General features: G+C 40.4%; 1 protein-coding gene across 3 annotated transcripts in view; it reads right to left on the bottom strand.

Annotated features, from left to right (window-relative positions):
• The window catches only part of ICA1 (islet cell autoantigen 1), a 146,939-nt gene extending 123,104 nt beyond the window's left edge, over positions 1-23,835 (bottom strand). Inside the window, exons 1-2 of one of the 3 annotated variants that reach the window (XM_023519504.1) lie at positions 23,650-23,835; positions 844-939 (exon numbers count right to left, since the gene is read on the bottom strand). In XM_023519504.1, the coding sequence (XP_023375272.1) occupies positions 844-860 (17 nt within the window). In that variant the 5' untranslated portion in view covers positions 861-939; positions 23,650-23,835. Of the gene's footprint in view, positions 1-843; positions 940-23,649 lie in introns of those variants that run through there. The other 2 variants (XM_003782705.3, XM_023519505.1) reach the window with 2 other exon arrangements.
• Positions 23,836-23,907: the final 72 nt, after the last annotated feature.

Below are 23,907 nucleotides of genomic sequence, written 5' to 3' on the forward strand. Positions count from 1 at the left end.
TGAAGACATGGAGAATTCTTTTGGAGTTTGACATCTGATATTACAGAGGACTTGGGCCTGACTTCTTTTCTACAGAGAGGAGAGGGATCCATAAGCATATTTATTATAATTATCCCTTTGAAAAATGAAAATATATACTTTTTTCATGATACAATTTAAAGAAGGTAAAACTTGACAAAGATTTGCTTGCTTGGTGGCTCATGGGTTAAAACAGGTTCAGAAACACTGAAGACCTCTGGAACTTATGAGAAGCTTAACATGGGGCTTAGGTGTGTTACAGGCACATAAATGTCAGTGCTAATACTGCCATAGGAGTACCACAACTGCTTTATTCAGCATCATCTTGTACGTCCAACTATGAATGGCTCCTGAATGCTCATGAAGTATAAAGTCATGACTGTAAATTAATAAGCCTGAGTAGCGCTGCAGTGGTTATAGAATCATTCTTTATTTTAAAGCGTCCCTAACAAATTCCTTTGTAACTATAATGTTAAAAGTTATAAATAAGAGAGTGATAAAAAAATGCATTAACTCATTACATTAGATAAAATGGTGGTAAGAAAAACTACTATTAGATTCCCAAGAGAAAAGTTATACACAAATGAATTTCTTAGAGATACACATTAGATAAAAATTTACAATATTTTTTGTTACTGGATTCCATCCATATTCAGTAGAGATATTGAATTTGGTTATGGTCCACATTAAAGAGAAGCTAACAGGTTATTTACTGCTAATGTATCTCCTGATTCTTCCATTCACCAGACATTTATTGAGCATACACTATGTGCTTTCCACTTTCATTGGCCTCTACCAATTCTGAAAAAGTGACAAATTGCTTACCACTTGTGTCCTGACATGTTTTCTTCTTTTTCTACTGTTGATGATTTGGGGAGAAGGGACAGGGAAAAAGCATGAGAGGATAAGTTATATTATAACCTGAAATAAAACAAATATGTTTAATAGTTACACATTGTGTTTCAGTTATACATTAATTTGACACATATAACATTTTTTCTTGATTATTCATTATTCTTTTTTTTTATTGTTGTTGGGGATTCATTGAGGGTACAAGAAACCAGGTTACACTGATCACATTTGTTAGGCACAGTCCCTCTTACAATCGTGTCTTGCCCCCAAAAGGTGTAGCACACACCAAGACCCCACTCCCCTCCCTCCTTCCCTCTCTCTGCTCTTCACATATAAAATTTTTTAATCTAAGCCATTTCTAGCTATATTTTAGGGGCCAATACTATTACATAGTATAGGCAGTCCCCAAGTTGTAAACATCTCACTTATGTGCAAGTCGCACTTATGAACAGAGGCTATTATAGTACGATCCCAAGTCACCAACATTCAGCTGACATACAACCCACAAACAGAGGCTGTTACAGGTAATAGGTAAATGTACCTGTTCCAATTTACATACAAATTCAACTTAAAAACAAACCTATACAACCTATCTTGTTCATAACATAGGGACTGCCTGTAATGCCATGTACCAGTGCAAGAACAGTTTACACTGGAAGAAATATCCCAAATGAAGTTTAAAAAGTTAACAGAAGATGGGCACAGTGGTATGCACCAATGGTCCCAGCAATTAGGGAGGCTAAGGCAAGAGGATCACTTGAGTCTAGGAGTCTGACTCCAACTTGGGCAAAATAACAATACTCCATCTCTTTAAAAAAAAAAAATGAATAGGCAGGTTATATGAAAAAGCAGGCTGCAGGAGACTATATAAAATATGATATTTATATAATATTTTAAAACATGCAAAATACTCTATATTGCTGAAGCATGCAAATATTATATAGTGAAAATATAAAGGATTTCGTGGGAGTGATGAACACTAAATTCTGGAAAACTAACCACTGCAGGGGTGGATGGGGCATGTGATTTCAGAAAGGTATACAGTGGCTTTAACTATTCACATAATGTTCTCATAGTTAAGGTAGGTGATTAGTATACTGCATTTCTATATACCTTTGTAGATTAAAAATATTTTATTATCAATATTTTTAAGAAATGAATAAGCAGGTTGCATAAACAAAAATAAAACAAAATTTTAAGATGCCAAACAAAACCAAAAAAGAATTGATAGGCTAGAATGAGACACCAAGAAGTGCACAAAGGAAGAAAATCTGTGACATTCACCAGCCTGGCGTTGTATTTCCATCTCCTTAGTAAACACAGGAGTCACTTCACACCTCTCCATTCACTCCACTGAATGCCAGGGCAGAGCCGAGCAGCCTAGCCACAACCTTAGTCCTAGCCCTCGTGTGCCCAGCAGTTACTGGGAAGAATGGAGGGCTCACCACCCAAGAGAATGGCCTCTGGGCAGACGTGGAACCTCTGGCTGCCAGCGTGAGTACTCAGCATGTAAATGCTTCAGACTGCTCCACAAAATCAATCCAGTCATTCTCCTCCTGCCTCAGAAAGGGTCCTGGCAACTAATACCCCCAAATGATAAGATTTCCTTAGCTATTAAAAGATTTTTTAAGGGAACGAAATTAAGGTGTTGAAATTTACAGGGATGAGAGAAGGGAAGAAGGGAATTTTCAGAGAGTCCTGGATGCCTCTGAAATTACAGCATCCCATGTTAACGCCTCTCTGCCTTGGGCATCCAGATACTTGGACAGGTTGCTTGAAGAATGACATTCTGGATGGGCAAGCTCTGCCCTCCACTCAGTGCAACCCAGGACAGACCACCAACTCCCAGTCCTCAGCACCCACGCTTCACTGAAGGGCACACTGACTCAGCTAGCTCAAACTTCCCAGCAGAATTTATCATACGAGGAGGTTGTTCAAAGGAAATAAAATGATTATACTCTTCCCTTCAGCTTGATTTTGCCATGAACTCTTGGGATAGATGATACATTTTGATCAATTTATTATGGTAAAAGACACGTTTATACTTAATATTTTTGAAGTGTATACAGTATGGTTAACTGTATGCACATTGTTGTACAGATCTTTAGAATTTTTTCGTCTTGCATGAGTGAAATTCTATGCCCACTGAACAGCAACAACTTACACTTTCTCTCTCCTCCTAACCCCCTGCAGCCACCACTCTACTTTCTGATACTATACATGTATTTGTGTCAGTGGAATATGATTGGCTTATTTCACTAAGGATAATGTCAAGGTTTATCTATGTTGTAGCATATGAGGATTTTTTTCTTTTTTTAAGATAACTATTTTGCTATATTGCTGTATGTGTGTGTATGTGCGTACAACAGAATATATACTCACAATGGAATAGATATGCACACACACAATGGGATATATACATACATAAACCCCTTCACACACATTTTCTTAATCCATTTGTGCGCCAGTGGATATTTACCTTACTTCCACATCTTGGCTACTGTGAACAGCACTGCAATGACTATGGTGTGTAAGTACAGTAAGTCCTCACTCAACATGACATCAGTAATAAATTCTAGGAAACTATGCCTCTAAGTGAAGGAACATATCAGGAACCCAATTTTTCTCTCATCAACGTTATAACACGATGGCATAATTCAAAGGTCTGATGTAAGTTGTTTCACTGAAAGTCCATAGTTTCCCAGACACCCTTCAGGGAGGACTTACCTATCTCTAAGACCCTGTTTTCAATGCTTTAGGACATTACCCAGAGGTGAGGTCGCTGCATCATATGGTAGTTCTATAATGAAGTTTTGAAGAAACTCCATATTGTTTTCCACAGTGGCGGCACCACTTCAATCCCATCAATAGCACACAAAGTTCCACTTTCTCCATGTCCTCAGCAGTGCTTATTTCCGTTTTTTGGGAAGAGCCATCCTAACTAGTATGATGTGGTTCTCATTAGGGTTTTGATTTTATATCTGATGATTAGTGATGTTGTGTATCTTTTCTCATGCTTTTTGTATATTTTCTTTGGAGAAATGTCTACTCAATTACCTTGCCATTTTTACATTGGTTTTTCTTACTTCTCTTGTGTGTGTGGTGGTGGTGAGGTGTGTGTGTTATTAAGTTGTAGTTGTTCTTTATATATTCTGGATACTAAACCTCTATCCAATGTGTGGTTGCAAATATTTTCTCTCATTCTATATGTTATTTTTTATTTCGTTGGTTTCTTTTGTTGCAACTTTTCTTTTTTTGGAGATATATATATTTTTTATTTCTTATAGCATAACTATGTACATTAACGCAATCATGGGGTACCAGTGTGCTGTTTTTATATACATTTTGAAATACTCTCATCAAACTGGTTAACATAACCTTCATGTCATTTTCTTAGTTATTGAGTCAAGACATTCATACTCTGCTTTTAGAAAGATTCACTTGTACCCTTGTAAGATTGACCATAGAGGTGACCCCACCAATCACCTTCCCTCCCCCCATCTACCCCCTCACTTCCCCTCTCCCACCCACTTCCCATATTCTAAGGCTATAATTAGGTGACGACATTCCTATAAAAGCTATGAATTAGTTTCAAAATAGGGCTGTGTACATTGGATATTTTTTCTTTCATTCTTGAGATATTTTGCTAAGAAGAACATTTTCTAATTCAATCCACATAAACATGAAGGAAGTAAAGTCTCCATCTTTGTTTAGGGCTGCATAGTATTCCATGATGTACATATACCACAATTTATTGATCCATTCGTGGGTCGATGGGCACTTGGGCTTCTTCCATGACCTAGCAATTATGAATTGGGCTGCAATAAACATTCTGATACAAATATCTTTGTTCTAATTCGATTTTTGGTCTTCTGGATATATACCTAATAAAGGAATTGCAGGATCAAAAGGTAGGTCTATTTTTAGTTCTCTCAGTGTTCTCCAGATGTCTTTCCAAAAGGAACGAATTAATTTTCATTCCCACCAGCAGTGTAGAAGTGTTCCCTTTTCTCCACATCTACACTAACATCTCTGGTTTTGGGATTTTGTGATGTGGGCTAATCTTACTGGGGTTAGGTGGTAGGTACCTCAAAGTAGTTTTGATTTTCATTTGTCTGATGATTAAGGATGGAGAGCATTTTTTCATATATCTGTAGGCCATGTGCCTATCTTCTTTAGAGAAATTTCTATTCAAGTTCCTTGCCCACCTGAGATGGGATCACTTTTTTTTTCTTACTAATACATTGAGCTCTCTGTGGATTCTGGTTATTAAACCTTTGTCGGAGACATAACCAGCAAATATCTTCTCCCATTATGAGGGCTGTCTACCCACTTTATTTACTGTGTTCTTGGCTGTACAGAAACTTTTTAGTTTGATCAGGTCCCAAAAGTGTATTTTTGACATTGCTTCAATTGCCTGAGGGGTCCTCCTCATAAAATTTTTGCCCAAGCTGATTTCTTCAAGTGTTTTCCCTACACTTTCTTCTAGTATTTTCATAGTTTCATATCTTAAATTTAAATCTTTAATCCAGTGAGAGTCTATCTTAGTTAATGGTGAAATGTTGTGACTTTTTGATTAATTTTGGATTGTTAAAATACCTAAAAATTTAAGTTTATAGTGTAATTGAAAACAAAAATTGCTGAGCAAACTGCCCCTCTGCCTAGACTTCCATGCTATTCCCAAATTATTATACCATGTGGCAATGTTCCTCAAGGTACTGTTTACAGGTCATTTGCACTGGAATCTTCTGAAGTGCTAACATGCAAATCCCAGACCCTAGAATGTCTGGGAATGGTTCTAGGAATCTGTATTTATAACATGCTTTGCAAGTGACTCATAAACACATTAAGGTCTAAGAAGTGCACAGGTAAATGGCACACAAGAAAATTCCTTTCTGGAAATCATTATTTCTCGAACAAACTGCTGTATTATATGGCACTAGAGCAAAGGAATTATGGTGTCCAAAATCAGGTCAACTCTACAGGGCCTATCTGAATGTCTCAGGAGAAGGGAACTGCAACCAGTGCTCAGATCTCTTTTTATTTAGGTTCCAAACCTACACACCAAAGATAATTAATAAACCTCTTTAGATTTCCTGGCATAATCCAAGTCATCTTGCTCTATCACTTTTCAGAACTACAGTGTCAAAATCACTACTTAAAAAAAAATCATTATAATCCTCATCCATTCCTTCAGATCAACAGTGTGGTTTATCATACCAGTGCTGAGCATGTAATAAACAAACACATGCCAGCTACTGTCCCTGTAAGTTCCAGGAACTTATCATCTAGATCAGCTCTGTCCAAAAGAAATATACTATGAGCTAAGTATGAGGGCTTAAATGACCTAATAGCCATTTTAGAAAGCAAAATGAATTTTCATAATTATTTTATTTAACCTAATAGATCTAAAATATTATTTCAACATATAGTCAATATAAAAATTACTAATGATATAGTTAACATTCACATATTTGTACCAAGTTTAAAATATGGTGCATATTTTACACTTTCATTCAATCTCAATTCAGAACAGCTACTTTAAGTACTTAGTAGCCACACAGGGTTAATAGCTACAGTGCAAGTGCAAGTTTAGCAGTAAAGACAGGTAGATACTATATATAAAAACATAATTTCCAGAATTAGGAGACCCTTGAAATTTTCTAAGGGCATATAATAAGACCATTATGAATGCCTGAATTTATAAACCCTGCTGTAAAAATATAATTTCCCCTGCAAAAAGGAGTGAAATCTATGATTAGTTAATATTTTAATTTATGATTCTGCAATGGAAGCTATTTCTGCATTTCTGCCACAAGGCACTTAGGAAACAAGCCCAATATGAATGGTGTTACATCTTGAGCCTTTTAATGGCACAGAGAAGAGTTCCTAATGTTCTATTTATGGACATCTAATCACCGTGGGAGATAAGCAAAGAAGAGCGAGTATCGAGTTGCTTATAAACCCTGAATAGCATGATATGGTCACAGTCAGCATCTCCTGACCACAAGAATGGGTTTCACCGTTAAGCACTGTCTCCTCATAGAAGACAAGTCATTGCAGCAGTAATCACTAAGGCCTGCTCAAAGAGTAGAGAACCAAGGATTAACAGATCAAGGAAAAAACAAGTTTCTAACTTTGTTAAAACCACCCTAGAATGAGGGTGGGAATGTGTTGGTGAGGAGCAGGCTCCGTGTGTGTGGAAGGGAAGGACAGCTTCCTGCTCACAGTGGGGGATGCTGCTGAGGTCAGCACTGTCTTAGGTGACACTAAGGCGACCAACCCAATCCCATAGCCTTTCCCAGCCTGCACCTTGATAGGATTGTGATATGTTCACCTCATGGTCCAAGGCCAGGCATTAAAAACCAAAGCTGTTCCCAGTCACACCCATCTGCCCAACTGTAGAGAAAGCTGGGAGAACAAGGAGGAGAAATACTCTGTTCCAATTTTGCATTGGGGTCCTATGTAATAACCATGCTCATGTTCCCTCTTTTTATACACTTTCAATGTTGAATCCTTAATTGTATTCCCTCATCTGGATAGGCAAAAAGACTACAATAACTATACAGCTTGTCATTACTTCCTAGAACCATTTTAAAACCATTTTGAACAAACTAGACAGCTTGGACATAAATAAACATTTTTTCCTAACACCCTGACATTCTTAGAATGCTAAAGCAAGCCTTCTGCTTTAAGCAGTTTGACTCATTGCTATAATCCAATGTGGAGGAGTCAGTCTGCTCTTGGCTGCCTTAAACCCTGATGGATTCTTCTTCCTAGAAATATAACATGGGATGGCATTTTCTTTCCGTATAGCCTGGCTTCGGTTGCAATGAACACTTGTTGTGGCCTAGAACCCTTGTCTATGCACTTTATCAAGGCGGTGAAGTTAGCTGATGGCACATCCAATTCCATTTAAATTATGCAAAGAATCTGAAATTCTTGAGCCAACCCTTACTCAGAGTAAAGGTAAGATAAGCAGTCATTCCACCATACCGGTACTCTTAACTGACAGAAATATTTCAATAGGCAATGGGCTTCCTCTTGAATCATATTTCCTAAGCATGTCATATTTCCTGTGCAAAGTTTCATGTTTCAAATTAATTACATTTACGACTTGACCAGGAGATTTTCTCTTCCAGTCAGTGAGCAGTTTTTCTGTTAGTTGAAGCACTATCTGAAACCGAGTCCAGAATTCCTTTTTCTTATGTCTGTACTGAGCAGATGGTAGAGCCTCTTGAATTGCAGATCTATGCCAATGCCAAATTTGTCATTTTCCTCCCTACTTTATCCAAAATTTCCTAGATAAAAAATTGTCATTACCTTAAATCTCTTCAGTTCTGTTGTGAGCACTAGCATTTAGCTTTCTTTGGGAAGTAGGCCATTTTTCCCCCATAAGAAGCACACTTTTCAGAACAGAACAAAGTCTTGCAGTGAAGTAGATGCATAGTGGTAATTTAGAATCACACCATGGGGAGATCACTTGTTCCCAAACGCCAGCTCAATAGCAACACATGCCACGAATTACCTCCTTGTTGTATTTTCCTATTATTTCAGAGATCAGCCTAAGGTACAAATGTGCTTATATTCCAATATTCCTGAAATTGGATTTGTGTTACAATCACTACAATCACTACATCGTCAAATGTTAGGCAGTCATTTTTCTTTTTTCACAGAACATAGAATGGTAATTCCTCACAAGCAATGCTTCCTTATATTTGATGAAATGGTAAGACCTCACAAGCAATGCTTCCTTATATTTGCATAATAATTCGTTAAAATTATGCAAATAATAATTTGTGGTGGAGCATGGATGCCACAGCAGAGGGGGCTAAGGGCTAGAGGGACATAGAGCAGGGGGCACAGAACTGGCTTCCTATATGGCCTCTGGGCAGAGGCTCTAAGAATTAGTGGTTGCTGGTCAGGCAAAAGGTGGGGGTTTGTGCGTGTGTGTGTGTGTGTGGGGGGGTATTCTAGACAGAGGAAATGCAGAGCACCAATCCTTCCTCAGCAGAACTGCACCAACCACAAGCAGCTACAAGTTACTATAACTTAAAGACGAGAGACATGACAGGGAAAACAGAAGGTCTTGTCTCTGAAGGCACTGTGTGCCACTCTCAACATTTACCAGTCGCCACTGGCAGGTGGACATTCAATGCTGTTCATTTCACATTCAGTGACCACTTGTTTTTGTCCTGCCTTTGCTAGGGAATTAGTCTTCTGACATCACAAATGCTGAAAGCTTGTGGCACGTCTCTTGGAATGTGCTTCCAATTGCACAATACTAATTTATATAATTTCTTCCTTGTTCCATTTTCCTGGTGTTTTCAGAGATCAACCTAATCTGGAAATACAACCAGTTTTCAATATTTTGTTCTTCCTACACTGAAACTTATATGTGAATTTCAGGCAATAATTTTATAAAGCTCAAATGTAGTTAACTTTTCTTTAGAGAAACAGAAATACATGATTCCTAGTCAGTTTATTAGACCAACTTTGTTTTCGGATGATCTGAGATGACACAGGTCTGTGGGTTTATTTCTCTGGTGTGTAACTTCAGAACAAATGGAAGGGATACCATTTGGAGCCTAGGGGGAGGTGAGAAACAAGTGAATGAAGCCCCTTCCTTCTGAACGGGGGACTTGCGATCCAGGGAGGCGAGTGTCAGAGCCTGAAATAACAGCCAATTAGCTTTAGAGGCAGAGCTCCTGTGCCCACTCCTACCCTTGCCTAACCAACAGAAGACATGCAATTTGTCAGAGGGCCTAGGCACCAAGGTAAAAAATAATTGAATGTCTGTACATTTCTTTTGGGCAAAGTATGGTTTCATCTTTTTTCCTAGGTGCCTGTGGCTACTCCCTTTTTCCTCTGTCAATAATGATTCTTTTACAATTTTTATTAAGAGAAGTATGTTTTGAGTATAAATATTAAAATAATTTCACTTTAAAAAAAGTTTTAAAAAACTGGAACAATTCCTCCAGGTATAATTAACTGTATTAATTATTATTCAAAAAAATCTTGATTCATCAAATTATGTTCTCAAATAGTTGAGAAATGGAGATTCCCACGGAGGGTGGGAAGTTGAATTAGCCTTCCATCTTTTCAGAGGCTAAACGTTAATTAAAGCAGCATGATTCTGACTAGTTTTTATGGGCGCTTTTCCTATAGCTCAGGTACAACACAGCTTCTCCTTTCAGATTTGACATGGTATGATTACTTGAGCATTCCATGTAAAACTAAATGAATTCTGCCTCTAGTTTTATGTCTCCTGCAAATGATTTTTGACATTTCATAAATGCACAAGTAAATGTGAAATAGGATGACACTTTAATTTTGTGAGTCAGCAAACTTTACAAGAGGAAAGCAGAATACTGACCTTCAGGGCAGCTAAAAGATGGAAGTTTTTATTTAAACCCTACTGATACAAGTTACTGTTAAAATTTGCATTTTCCATTAAAGAACCAGGATTTAGAAAATAAGGATATTTCCAAATGATCATTTTAGTTACATTTCAAAAGAACTCGGGTGTTACCCACAACCAGTAATTAAGATTAATGACTCTTCTTAACTATTAAAATCACATTGGTAAAGTAAATGTTTTTAATGCTTTCTAATCTGCTCCTCAATGTAAATAAAAGTTGGTTAATCCATGACCATGCCACAAACTTGACGGAGTCACGTCTCCTGTCTGGCTTCACTTTGCACATCTGTGAAGTTAGTAGACTAGGCTAGCTGACATCTAAGATGCCCTCAGTCACAAAAACTATAAAATTAATTTTAATTATTTTCAGACACGTTTGTATCTGAGAGAAAGCTTAAAGGTAATGAACACAACATATTCCTTTTAAAAGATGAGAAAGCCGGGGTTTTAAAAAATGGAGATGACTTGTCTAAGATCAGGTAAAAGGTCAATTTCACAAGGAGAAATAATGAAAATAAAATATTAATCAGCCACTTAACAAGCCTCTTCATCAGTCCAAAAGATGTTTCTCAAAGGAAAATACTGAATATAAAAGAAACTAAAAAAAAAAAGCCAAACTGTCTCTAAAAGGCTATCATCTTCAACATTAATAATATTTAAAAATATCATATCCCCACAAAACAAACTAAAAACAAATCACAAAATTCGAACTGCTCCCAAGGGGTCTGGTTGAGGTATTGCTCCCTCTTTCTCTTGCGTAAAGCTGTCCTTCAAAGGTGAATTTGTGCTATAACCAAAAATCATGGCAGCAATAAAAAAAGGCTGACGTTCGCAAACAGTAGACCTAAAAGAAATTTACAAGAGCTAAAGATAGATAACAAATTAGAAGAATAGTAACATAAAAGGAACAAACAGATGTCCTCTGCTAAAGAAAAAATTAATTTTAAAAAGTACCATATAAATTATATTCACCTTTGATTTGTATTTAGGTTTATGTAAATTTCAAATGCCAACTCAAATCTAATATACAGATTTTAATCTGTTTTCACACTGGCCTTTTTCTCTAAAAGCTTCATCTCAAAAGGTGAAGAATGAAGGAACACCCTAATCAGACAAAGGTCTCAATCAACTTCCGTAAAAAAAATACTACACCCTTTAATGTCAGTACAGAGCATTATGAAATGATAGAACAAAATGTGATCTTTAAAACACATTTTAATTGAGATTCAATTATAAAACACAGAAGGCTCTTGTAAATGTTACTTTAAAAGAATAACACTAACTTTAATTGTTTTATGGAAGAATAACTTGAGATAAATTAACTTTATCACCTAAGATTATGCTATCCAATATAGCAGCTACTAGCCACATGTAATGTGAGCACCTGAATATGGCTAGTCTGAATTCAGATGTGCTACATAAGTTAAATTCACACCAGATTTTGAAGATTTAGTACAATAAAAAGTTAAAATGGCCCATGGAGAAATCTATGTTTTATATTTATTTATAGTTATTTAAACTGTGTTTCAGATATATCTGTATATATTTAAATTTTAGGTAAGTACATTTGTATGTTATATTGATACATGCATACTATACATTCTATTTTACATTTATTTATATTTTATGTTTAGTAATATATTTCCTTTTATGTTTTTTATTGACATAATATTTTGGATATATTGGGTTAAATAAAACCAAATTAATTTCACCTGTTTATTTTTAGTTTTTTAAACTAAAAATGTTTTATCATTACTTTTATAGACTGCTTTAAATTACATATGTGGCTGTTATCTTTTTTTTATAGTAGCTTTTTATTTTTAATATCTATTATGCAATGAATTCATAGGGAAAGGGTCAGCAGCTCAGGGCGGTGCCTTTCCGTTGACCATGACAAAGCTTGCTATGCCTATTATTCCATGAATTCATGGGGATAGGTTCCAGCACCTTATGCTCCTGCTCAGCTGATTCTCTTGGCTCTCCTGTGTGCTATGCTGTAGACCTACTATGCCATGAATTCATAGGAAGTGGGTTCCAGGAGCTCAGGCTCCTTTCTGTTGGTTCCCACAAAGTGTCCTTCTCCCAGTGGAGTGCGCTGGAGTGTCAGCTGAACCCAGGTACCTTTTGCTTTGGCTTCCTTCTTTTTCTGATCATTTTCCTTCACACATTTTAGGAAGCTATCTTGGCTCTTAGAGTACTTGATATGCTCGACATGAACATTAATCCTCTTGGCAAGAATCTTGCCTTAACTTGTTTGTTTACAACAATGCCAACAGCATGCTGGGTAACACGGTAGACTCTTCCAGTTTTGCCATGGTAACATCTGTGTGGCATGCCTTTTTGAACAGTACCCATTCCCTTGATATCTACAATACACCTTTCCTATAGATATGCATGTGTATGCCAAAGGAACAACTCCATGTTTTCCAAAAGGCCTAGAGAACATGTATTGGGTGCCTCTCCTCTTTCCCTTTGTGTTCATCATTTTGGTGAATTACTGGAAGATGGTGTCTCTGGCTAAATGGAAGCTGCTATTATATTTTTGTTGGCCAGCGTTGGTTTAGCTAAGGCCTTAAGCAAAATAGCAAAGAGCTAGAAATAAATTCTATAACTTGGGTCACCAATATTCTATAGTAGATACAAATATCTTTAAATGGTTCTTTCTGTTCAATATGTCTGATTGTTATTCTGTCAGAGATTGTCGTTACAAAAATAAAATTCTATACGTATTTTTAAAATGTTCTATAAATGATTATACTCTATATTTTCATAAAATTTGTTTTAAAAAGGTCCAAATCCATGTGCAAAATGTACTATTTGCTTTAAATAAGAATCATGTGACCTGTGGCTATATAAACCTACTCTTGCAATTTTGATTAAAAATTTTATGAATAAAAAAAAAAGAATCATGTGAACGACAAGCAAAATGGATGGGCTACTGTAAGGCCATCAGAAGTGAACATACAAGATTTCCTCCCTCTCTATATAATATATAACCACACATATAAAATGTATACATATATTTATAAAGGAAACATACAATATACCTTGAATTAGATGGAAGAATGAACTATGTGTATATATTTACATGAAGATTTATTTTCAACCACAGGAGAATAATATAGGATTTGTGGGATGCAAAACCTACAGATATAGAGGGATGACATTTGTATATGTATGGGATCTGACAATTAAGTTTGTGAACTTATGCTAGAAAATTGCTATGTATCTCACTGCTAAATATCACCATGGTCACCTTCAAAGTACTCCCCTCGAGAAGCTATGCTCTGACACCAGTGCCTAGTCCACCCTTCGAAGCAATTTTGGAACTCTTTTCTGAAACGACCATCAGAGCTGTCACTGTATGGCACACAAAAACATGCAACAATAATACATGTCACTCAGCAAGACACTGCCATGTTGACATGAACACGTCACTGTTCATGTTGACACAAACACAGCTGTGATACACTGATATACTGAGGTTATGAAACCTAACCAAGTTGTATGTGCAGTGCTGCCAACGTTAAGTGCATTGTAGCAAATTCATGAACTTAATTGTAAGATCTTATAAAATGACAGCTGTGATGTTCATCCCAGAAAAAGAAGTTCCAAAATTGCTCCGAAGGGTAGAGTAGGTGCTGGCATTGGTGCATAGCTTCCCAAGGGGAGCACTTCAAAGGTAACCCGTGGTGATATTCAGCAGTGAGGTATGTAGCAATTTTTCTAGGATGAGCTTGCAAACTTAACTGTCAGAGTCTTATATATGCAGGGCAGACTGCTGGACTTCAGCAGGTATGAGGTTTGGTATCTGAGAGTGTTTCTCTGATCCTCTTGTATGCCAAAGGACTGTTAATTCACATATAAATTGGAAGGTATGAATGATTAATAACACATGTGGAGGAATAAGAATATGAATGTGAGGACCATAATTACATGAAATTGCACATAAGCATAAGGTCAGCAATCACAGGATAATTAGGGAGACACAAATGTTTGCAAAGATCTCTTCCTTTAAGGTTAAATTCATAATTGGAAGCCTCCTAAAGAGATGATCTAGCAACATGTTACAACTCCACAGGATGTCCTAGCTGACAGCCAGAGAGAATTTATAGATCATTTAGTTCACTCTCCTCTTTTCACTGCTGAGAGAACTGAGGCCCAGGACTGAAGGAAATTTCCCAAGGCCCAGAGTCAGCCTTGTTTCATTATCTTCAATTACTGAAGCGCACACACACCACTATGTGGTTTATGAAATGTCCACGCTGTGAACAGACCACCACAGCTCCCTTCTCTGGAAATGGCACACATTTGGGGACTCTGTTTGGTAAAGTTGTGGCAGGTAAATCATGTCTGAGTTTGGGCTGGTTTATGAGCAAGGAATGCAGGCAGTCCAAGCAGACGAGGAAGGAGCAAGAAAGGGACATTAAAGGTCAGCAGCAAAAGGGAGTACAGAAGGATAAAGCTCTATATGTCCACGTGCCCCCAATAACCGAGTCCCGCTTGCCTGTACTGGGCCGTCTGCTTGGTGTTATTTGAGAACTAATAAAAGATCCCTTTGCCACCACATTCTCTCTACTTTCTCAGGGAATAAGTTTATGGAATTAAAGAGCAGCAAAGCCCAGAGCTCATAAGGTACAAGATTAGTTATTTTGATGAGGGTCAGGAAAGACAGGGCCACTGGGCAGATGCCTGGGAGGGCAGGCCAGGAAGAATCACCAGGAAGGCCCTGAGCTCCGAGTCAGGAGCACAGAGAAGAGAAAGGCAGGAAGCAGAAAGAGGGGAGTGGTTTGGCACCAACACAGCAATGTACACACTTCACAGTGACGCTAGTGCTGTGTATGGCGACACCCAGAATACAGCATTAGGAGTAAGGACATTCAATCCCTGGCCCTCAGGGAGCAGCGAGAGGAAGAAAACTCCTCAGGGTGATGAAGAGCAGTCTCCCCGCCCATGTACTCTGGGGAACTATGGCCTTGACACGGTGCCCGGCACCTTCTCTCACAGCTCCCACTCTGCATGCGCCCCTGCTCACTTCTTTACAACCGCCCTGCGACAGGACCATAGCCCTTGCTGTTCCCTTCCTTGTCTCCCACAACTGGGCCCCCCCACCTTAGTCCATCTATTACCTCTTCCAAGTTAATCAACCTCCCTGGCTTTCTGCCCTCAGCCTGTGTCCTTCAACCTCCGTCTGGTTACCAGCCCTTTCCTTCTCCTCACAGTCTGAGATCTTCTAAGTCCACATTGCCTGCTTTCTTTTTCCACCAGACAGGGAGAGTCTTCCATTGCAGAGCAAAACTCAAGGCCTCATCTCATCTCACTTGACCTTCAACTGTACTCCCTCTCTTTCCCCTTGAAATTCTTTCCTTTTCTTAAGAAACATTCTCTATATTTTTGTATCTTTTCAATTTCCTTTGTTAGCTTTTCTACCTCTGTGCCCATATCTCAAATGTCAATAATCTATAAGGTTCCAACCCCTTGGCCGCCTTCTATTACACTTGACTTGCTGTCTTTTGGTGATTTTATATGCTTCCAAGTCTGTAGCCATCAGCTGTATGCCAAAGATGCTCTCCAGAAATCCAGAGTCACATTTCCGTTTCCTGACTTTACCTGGGCATCCCAAAGGCACATTAAATTCAGAATATCTAAAACCAAACCTCTTTCTCCTCATCTTTACTCCCTTCCAGGGTCCTCTCTGTTAATTAGCAGCACTAAATCCACTGATGGCCTAAGTAGGAAATGGTTTCTCTCTAATCTTTTTCAACCAGTTTCCAAGCTCTCTCCATTCTACCTCTACAAGTGGTTAAATGCATTGTCTCCTTTATATTGTCACAGAAAGGCCTTAGCCTAGGCCTTAAGATGCAATGCTATCCCTGTATCTGCCTATTCCAACCTTTTGTGCTATGGTCTGAACTATTACTATAAAATAGAAATCTAATCATTTCTCTCTCCTATTTAAAATGCTTTAATTGCTTTCTCTTGCCACAGGAGAAATTCTGAGCATCTTAGCAAAAACCACAAGCCCCTTCATATCCTAGCTCACTTCCCTCCCCCACTTTACTATACCTCACACTGAACAATCACTTCTGGTCATTTCAGAATGCTAAAGCTTCCCTAAATGTACTGTCCCACTTCCGTGCATTGAGAGGATTCATTCCACTTGAAACCTACTCCTCTCCTTTGTCCAAATGACCAAATGAAAACTTACATTAAGACTCTCCTCTCGGGTCACCTCCTTGGTGAAGCCTTCCCAACACAACATCTGCCTGTTGCCCTCTCCCCTAGGGAACTGCCACTCCTGGGGATAGATGAAGAATTGACTGCCCCATCTGGTGGTGCCACTGCACTCCCACTGCACTCCTGCAGTGAGCTAAGAGCATCTGTGTCTCCTGCACCAGGCTGTAGGTTCTTTGAGAGCAGGAATCCTTAAGTTCATCTTTGCCTCCTTAGCACTAACACAGCACCTGAAGCACAGTATGGGCAATACTTATGTGCTGCTGTTTACATAGCACTTTGCCTGTGTGAAGCACATAACACCATCATCTTATCTCCATACAATATGGAGCGGTATCAGTCCCATTTTGCAAGTGAGGAAGAAAAGCTTAAAAAGGTGACATAATTTGCCCAAAGTTAACAACTAGTAATCTCAATCTCAATCTCAAGTCCTCTTTGGGCTCCTAAACTTGTATTTTTAATCTCTCTAGTCTACTTCGGGATGAAAGGAGGCTGGTTAGTGGGCTATATTTCTATGAAAACAATCTCTCCCAGGCACAGGCTCAGGTGATGTATTAGCTCCAAATCCATTGCCACAAGGGACTGCTATGCACAACAAAGCCTGCAAATGTTGATGAGCTCCTCTGGCAATCAGGGTTCCTATGAACAAGGAAAAGAGGCACCATTTATCAAAATTAGCTCTTTGGTCTCTGATTTCTACCTGGGAGACATCACAGAGAAGGCTGGATTTCCACTAAATACTATGAGGTTTCAGACACTGGTGTCTCTGACCTATTCTGGGAATAGAGAAGCAAAATGAGTGATCATAATAATGGTAAGTAATGGGGATGGATTTTAATGTGTGTGTGCTCTTGGAAAGTAGCTGCAATCCTTCAGAGTCACTTCTTGTAAAATACTACAGGACCTTTCTTGTATCCAATCTAGACTATCTTAGGGTTAACAACAACCACTGTCTATATATATACTCAGTGGTCCATCTCTGAACACGTGTCTCATGCTTCATACTCCAAAGAGATTAGGGATGAAAGGAGGTTAAAGGGACTACAGGGAGGTGGGAGAGAATTATGGACTTCTGGGCAAGAAAGTTGGAAAGGGTCCTGAAGTGAAATGAGGAATTTTGGATGGGTGGGTATGACCTAGTTAACCAAGTATCTGCTGTTCTCACAAAATACATCCTCCAGCACCTGGGACACCTGACCTCTAGCCTGTGAAGGATTCCTCCCCCCCCCCCATAAAACAGAGACAATGATTCCCCATAAAACAAAGATAAGGATCCCTGTCACAGAAAAATGCACATCATCCTTGCCACAAACATCACAAGACTAACAGATACTGTCATACTACCACTACTGAAATAATAGTTAATACTTATTGATCCAGAATAAAGAAAATTGGATTTATGTGACAACTGAGGTAAACCACAACCAATGAAACCAGGACAGCACACATAAAGGCCTTCAGGGAACCAATGAGAATCCTTAGAGATAAACGTACGAGGAATTGGGATGAAAGTACTTAGACTTGTGTGCTGCCTTTGTGTGGCATCTCCTCTCACTCTTCAGGGGGACCCTCTTCCACCCTCCTGGAAAAGTACGTGCTTACCGACACTTTACTTTAAATACAATATACTCTTTTTTTTACTTTAAATAAACTTTGCTTCTAGTCTGCTATTTTGGAGGCCCAGCTGCCTCATTTTCCATTCCCCCAGTCTCTTGTTCTCCCCTTAACTCAGCCAAACTTACTAGTTCTGCTGGGTCAACTGACCGAGGTCCCCTGAACAGTTCAAAGGTGAATTCTCACCTGTAACACAAAGTACTGCATCCCTCTGTCTTTTTCAGTCACCCTCTTTTAAGTCCATGTATTTTCTGCCAATTGTATTCTAACATTGACCCCTGCACCATTCTCTGACTTTTTAAATATTAGTTCCCTATTTTCTACTAAAACCTCTACCACCTCCACAACTATCCTGCACATAACTGAAATTAGTCCTACGCTTACACTAATTCATGCATTTAATCCTGCCAACTCACAGATGATCAAACCTTTCCAAGGCTGCTCAGCTAGTAAGGGACACACATGTATATCAGGCTCCAGACATCGGGATGTTTGCCAGATTTTCCCCCTTACCTCCAAACCTTAGTACACAGATGCTCTGTTGGTAAGTCTCTCTCGACTCCCAAACCTTATTCACCTGTTGAACTACTATTGCTCCTTTAAGGCTCAAACTCAAGGGTAACCTCCTTCATGAACCCTCTCAGGTTTTCTCTGCCTTCTGTCCTATCTGGATGGGATACATCTGCCCTAGTCTCATCAGGCCCCTGTGCTTTTCCCCCCATCCCTCCCTAGTTTTGCTGAATGGATTCTCTGCCTGCCTTAGCAGCCCTAGGCTCCTCCAGAGCACAGTAGGTCTGGGTCTCACCCTGGGATTCTCAGCATTTAGCAGTGTGCATGGTGCATGGTATTTACACAACAGATGCTTACTGAATACCAAGGTAGTCACCCCACTTCTCCGATTTGGACAAAGGTCAGTGAATGATGTCATCTGACTCAGCAAGAGAGGCTGGTGATTTTCATTATAAATGACATAGGGTGTGGTTTTCCCAACTTGTCATGAACTCATTCTCTCTCATTAGGTTTACACTGGGACAAATGGTTACCACTGATGGAAGAACTGCCACTTTTCAGACACTGAGAAGTATGCTTTCCTGCTTCACTGCTTATACTCCCAACACTGCCAAGTCAACATCATCCTTGCTTATGATAAAGTCTAAAATCCATTGTCTTAAGTGACCTAGAGTTAGATAAAAGGAAGGCTTTGTTTTAAAAGCCTGTATAATGGCTTGGCACCTATAGCTCAAGTGGCTAAGGTGTCAGCCACATACACCTGAACTGGCAGGTTCGAATCCAGCCCAGGCCCGCCAAACAACAATGATGGCTGCAACCAAAAATGGCCGGGTGTTGTGGCAGGTGCCTGTGGTCCCAGCTACTTGGGAGGCAGAGGCAGGAGAACTGCTTGAGCCCAGGAGTTGGAGGTTGCTGTGACCCATGATGCCACAGCACTCTACCCAGGGGGATAGCTTGAGGCTCTGTCTCAAAAATAAATAAATAAAAAGCCTGTATAAATTGCCACGATGTAGAAACAACCTAAATGCCCATCAACCCAGGAATGGATTAACAAACTGTGGTATATGTACACCATGAAATACTATTAAAAAGATGGAGACTTTACAACTTTGTATTAACCTTGATGGAGTTGAAACATATTCTTCTTAGTAAAGTATCACCAGAATGGAGAAGCAAGTATCCAATTACCCAATACTAATATGAAGCCAGTAGACAAACTAATATACACCCAAATAAGAGAAAAATTCAATTCAAGAATCAGGGAGGGGGAAGGAAGGAAGGAAAGAGAGGGGAAGAGGGAGGGGGATGGGTGTGCTCCCACTTAATGGCACAATGTAAGGGTACATGGTGCACCTTCTGGGTGCAGGACACTACAACAGGGACTATACCTAACAAATGCAAACACTGTAACCCAATTGTTGGCAACCTTACATTAATCTGAAATTTAAAAAATTAAATAAATAAAAAGACTGTATAAAATGCCTGCTCACACATAGTCATCTCTGTCCTAGAGAGCTTCATTAGTATCTGTAAAAATTACTTACAGACCTCTCCCCAAAAAACCCAAAATGAAGACTATGTTAATTTGATGCTAGAGTAGTAAAAGAGTGGTCCATTAGGATTTATAGAGGCTGCAAGGCAATTCAATGATATGCATTATTCAAGGCAAATCATACCTATAGTCCTTATGAGATACCTGGAGATTATAATACCTATTTAACTCAAAAGGAGTGGGATAACAATTGAGGTCATGACTGCCAAAGTGCTTTGTTAAGGAAGAGGGCAGAGGCTCACTTCAGAGCCCTGTGCTGGATAGTTTGGTACAGCATTTCTCAGATAGCTGTGGAATACCCTGGGCATGAGAGTTCCGTAAGCAGCAGACAGGGGAAGCCAGGCTGGGAATCCACCTCTAACAAGACCCCAAATGATTCTTTAGGACACTAAAGTTTGAGAAATACCAGGTTACATCAATGCTTCTTAAATTTTAATGTACACATGGGGATCTTCTTGAAAGTTAAGAATTGAATTTGGTGGGTCTGGGGTAAGAAGAAGGGCAGGCAGGCTAAGATTCTGCATTCCTAACGAGCTCTCAGGGGAAGGCATTGCTGCTGGTCCGTGGACCACATTTGACTGGCAGGGGCCTGGAAGATTTATCCCCACTGGAACAAATTAGCTTTGCTTTGTTCCTGGACTACAGACTGCACACCGCCCCCACCCCCTGCAATTTCATAGAGTATTTTCTACAAAGCCCCGGGTCTCAGTATAAAACTAAACTACTCAAAATCAAATCAGAATACTTTTCCTTTCACAGGTAAAGCAGTAGCATCCTTTTCCAACACACATACCATATATTTAGCATGTGAAAGAATAATTTATTGTGACTACTTGAGTCCTATTTACTGTGCAAAACATTATATAAACTCTCTAATCCCCACCACAACCCTAAAAGATCCTCCTGTTCTATAGATAAAGAAATGGTGATTTAGAGAACTTTATCACATGGCTAGCTAGGTGTTACAGCTGAGCTTCCAATCCTTTTCTTTCCAGACCCAAAGCCTGTTTGTCCTCTGTACTCCTTCACAGTGCTAGCATACAAAACTGTAACAGATTGGGTGACAAGAAAAAAAAGGGAGAAGAAATGTTTTTTCCTCTATCAGTTTTTGAGTCTAAGGCTCTGTTGAGGCAGAGTCTGGATGGTGGCAGGGTGATTTTTCTGGAGAGATTTTACTGACATGTATGTACACATTAGTCATCTATGTCTCATGGCCATAAATATGCAGATAGCATCCTTCTCCATGGTTCCCATAAAACTGATAATGCAGATGGAATAGGAGGGACACCAGGGACCAGACCATCCATCATAAACGCTGCTACCTCCCCTCAAGCTTCCAGCTGTCAGCTCAACTAATAAAGAGGAAACAGTCCTCCTGATCCTGTGGCCTATCCTATTCCTCACCCTCTCTTGCAGGAGGTTCTCATAACCTTAAAGTTCACACCCAACACTGGTTTACCCTTCCTGTCCTATCACAGGTGCCAGGCCTCCTTAGCTCTGGTAACACTGCTCACACCTGAAAAAAATGCACTGTTGAGTCAAGGACCTTGGTAATGAAGCAATTTTGAATTCTTTTCTTTTGAATAACAAAATTTTCTATACTTTTCAGAAGGTTGGCGTGGAGAGAAATGCACCACAACCAAGATGCTTACAGAAAGCATTTAGTTACTCAAGTGTATCCAATGAGGGTCAAACAGCCATAAAATAAACCACTCAGTGTCTTTAACTTTCAGTGGTCCATGGGTGGTGGATTCAAGTCAGTTTTTAGTGGTCTCTCCATTATTACAAATGGCCCTCTGTAGCTTAATTGTTAGGTTTTCCAAAGATTCATCTTTAATAACAATACAACTATTTACCTATGTAATACAAGAAGAAACAGTTATGAAAGCAACACCTACAATTTAATATATAGTATTAGTCTCAACCTTCCTAATGCTGTGGCCCTTTAATACAGTTCCTGTGGGTTACCCACAGGTTGATAACTGCTGGTCTAAAACCAAACAGCAATATTTGAGCCATGAAGAATTATAAACTGGCTTTGTCCCTACGGTACTCTTTCATACAAAGAATGTATCAAAAATAAAGACCAAAACCTAAAAAGAAATCTTCAGTTTGAAAACTCATCTAAGAGCATTTGTGTGTGTGTTTTAACAGAAAGGAATAGATTGAGTCTAATTTGAACACTAATTTCAAACTAGTAAGCTTGTCCCATTTAACTGCCCCCTCCCTCATCCCCAGTTGGGATCTCAGATCTTATCCAGAGGGCCACAGAAACCAACTTAAGATTTTCTGGGAAGATTTTACTGCAATGTATGTACACAAACACGTTTTCAGTGAGTCATAATTTACAGACCTTAACGGCCAATGAATGCCTTCTGTGCCTTTTTATTGCCTTCAGTGTCATTCCCAAACCAGCTGGCGATATATTTCCCAGGCCCTGATAATTTTTATAGTTACCAGATCTCGGTTACTAAGGCTGTCACCTACTTTTATGGCTAAAACCCTTTCTTGTGCTGATTTTTTTTTTTTTTTTATGCTACCTAAAAGAAGAGAACATGACACTCTCTAACTCTCCAAGACCAGGTAGTTAATGCCTTTCGCCAGCATAAAGGGCGCGATACTTTTAAGATCCCAAAGATAAGGAAGGGGCTTTGGGACACTACAAATAAAAAGACAGTGGGAAAGGTTAACTGAGGCCCGCTTGGAGGAAAAGGAAAACCTAACAACAGGATATGTTCGTTTCTAGAGGAAGCAGGAGCTGCAACAGCCCCGGGGCAGGAAAGGCGGGGTCAGCAGCACCCAAAGGAACCCGAGCGCCAGGGTTTGCAGGAACCTGGCCTGCGTAGGGACTCTGGCTCTTGCCTAGTCTGAGACTAGTGAAGCACCTCGCCCGCAGGGGACCAAGATCAGGCCTCCTGGCTCTAGAGGTTATAAAAAGCTACCCATCTGCTCTCTGCCACCACTGCCAAAGACCGGCAAGCGTGCAAAGAGAAAAGGCAAACACCAGGCGCTGCGGCAGGTGAACTTGTCAACAAGTCAGCCCTGGACACAAGTCCCTGCGCGGAAAGGACCCTGGAGCCCGGGGGCTGGAGCCACTGGGAAGGCGAGGCGCGGCGTAGGAGGGGGGGTGGCGTGGGTGCCGGTGATCCCACCGCCGGGGCGAGAGCCCGGCCGGAGCCTGAACGCTTCCCTTCCGCGCCCTCAGGGCTGACGCACTCTCATGGCGCGCGCATCCTCCAGACCTTCTGAGGCCGGAGGGGGAGGCGGGGAAGGAGAAGGGGCTGGGATCAGGCACCGGAGGGGGCGACCCGCCTGTCACCCGCCACCCTCGGAGGGCAGGGGAGGCAGCCCCTAACCGCGCCCTCGACCGCCCCGGATGCCGGGAGTCTCCCGCTGCAGCACGCAGCCCGCCCGGCGCGCCCCCGCCCCGGCCCTGGAGGGCAGGTACCTCGGAGCCCCGGCCCCCAGGAGCCTCCCGGCGGTGGTCGGAACGTCCCTCCGGCTCCCTCGTCCGACGTCAGCGTCAGAAGAAGGCGAGGGAAGGGGCGGGGGAGCGCAGGAACCGGCCCTTCCTGCGGCGACCGCCGCCAGCCGGAATAGCAGCCGGCGGAGCCCCTGCGCGCCGCAGCGCAGCGCAGCGGCCGGGGGGAGCCCGCGCCCTCGCCTCTGTGCCCGCGCCGCCGCCCGGGGCGCCGCGGCCTCCTCC

The sequence above is a fragment of the Otolemur garnettii genome, unplaced genomic scaffold (assembly GCF_000181295.1).
Source record: "Otolemur garnettii isolate 467f Iridium unplaced genomic scaffold, OtoGar3 scaffold00005, whole genome shotgun sequence".
In the NCBI taxonomy this organism is placed as follows: domain Eukaryota; kingdom Metazoa; phylum Chordata; class Mammalia; order Primates; family Galagidae; genus Otolemur; species Otolemur garnettii.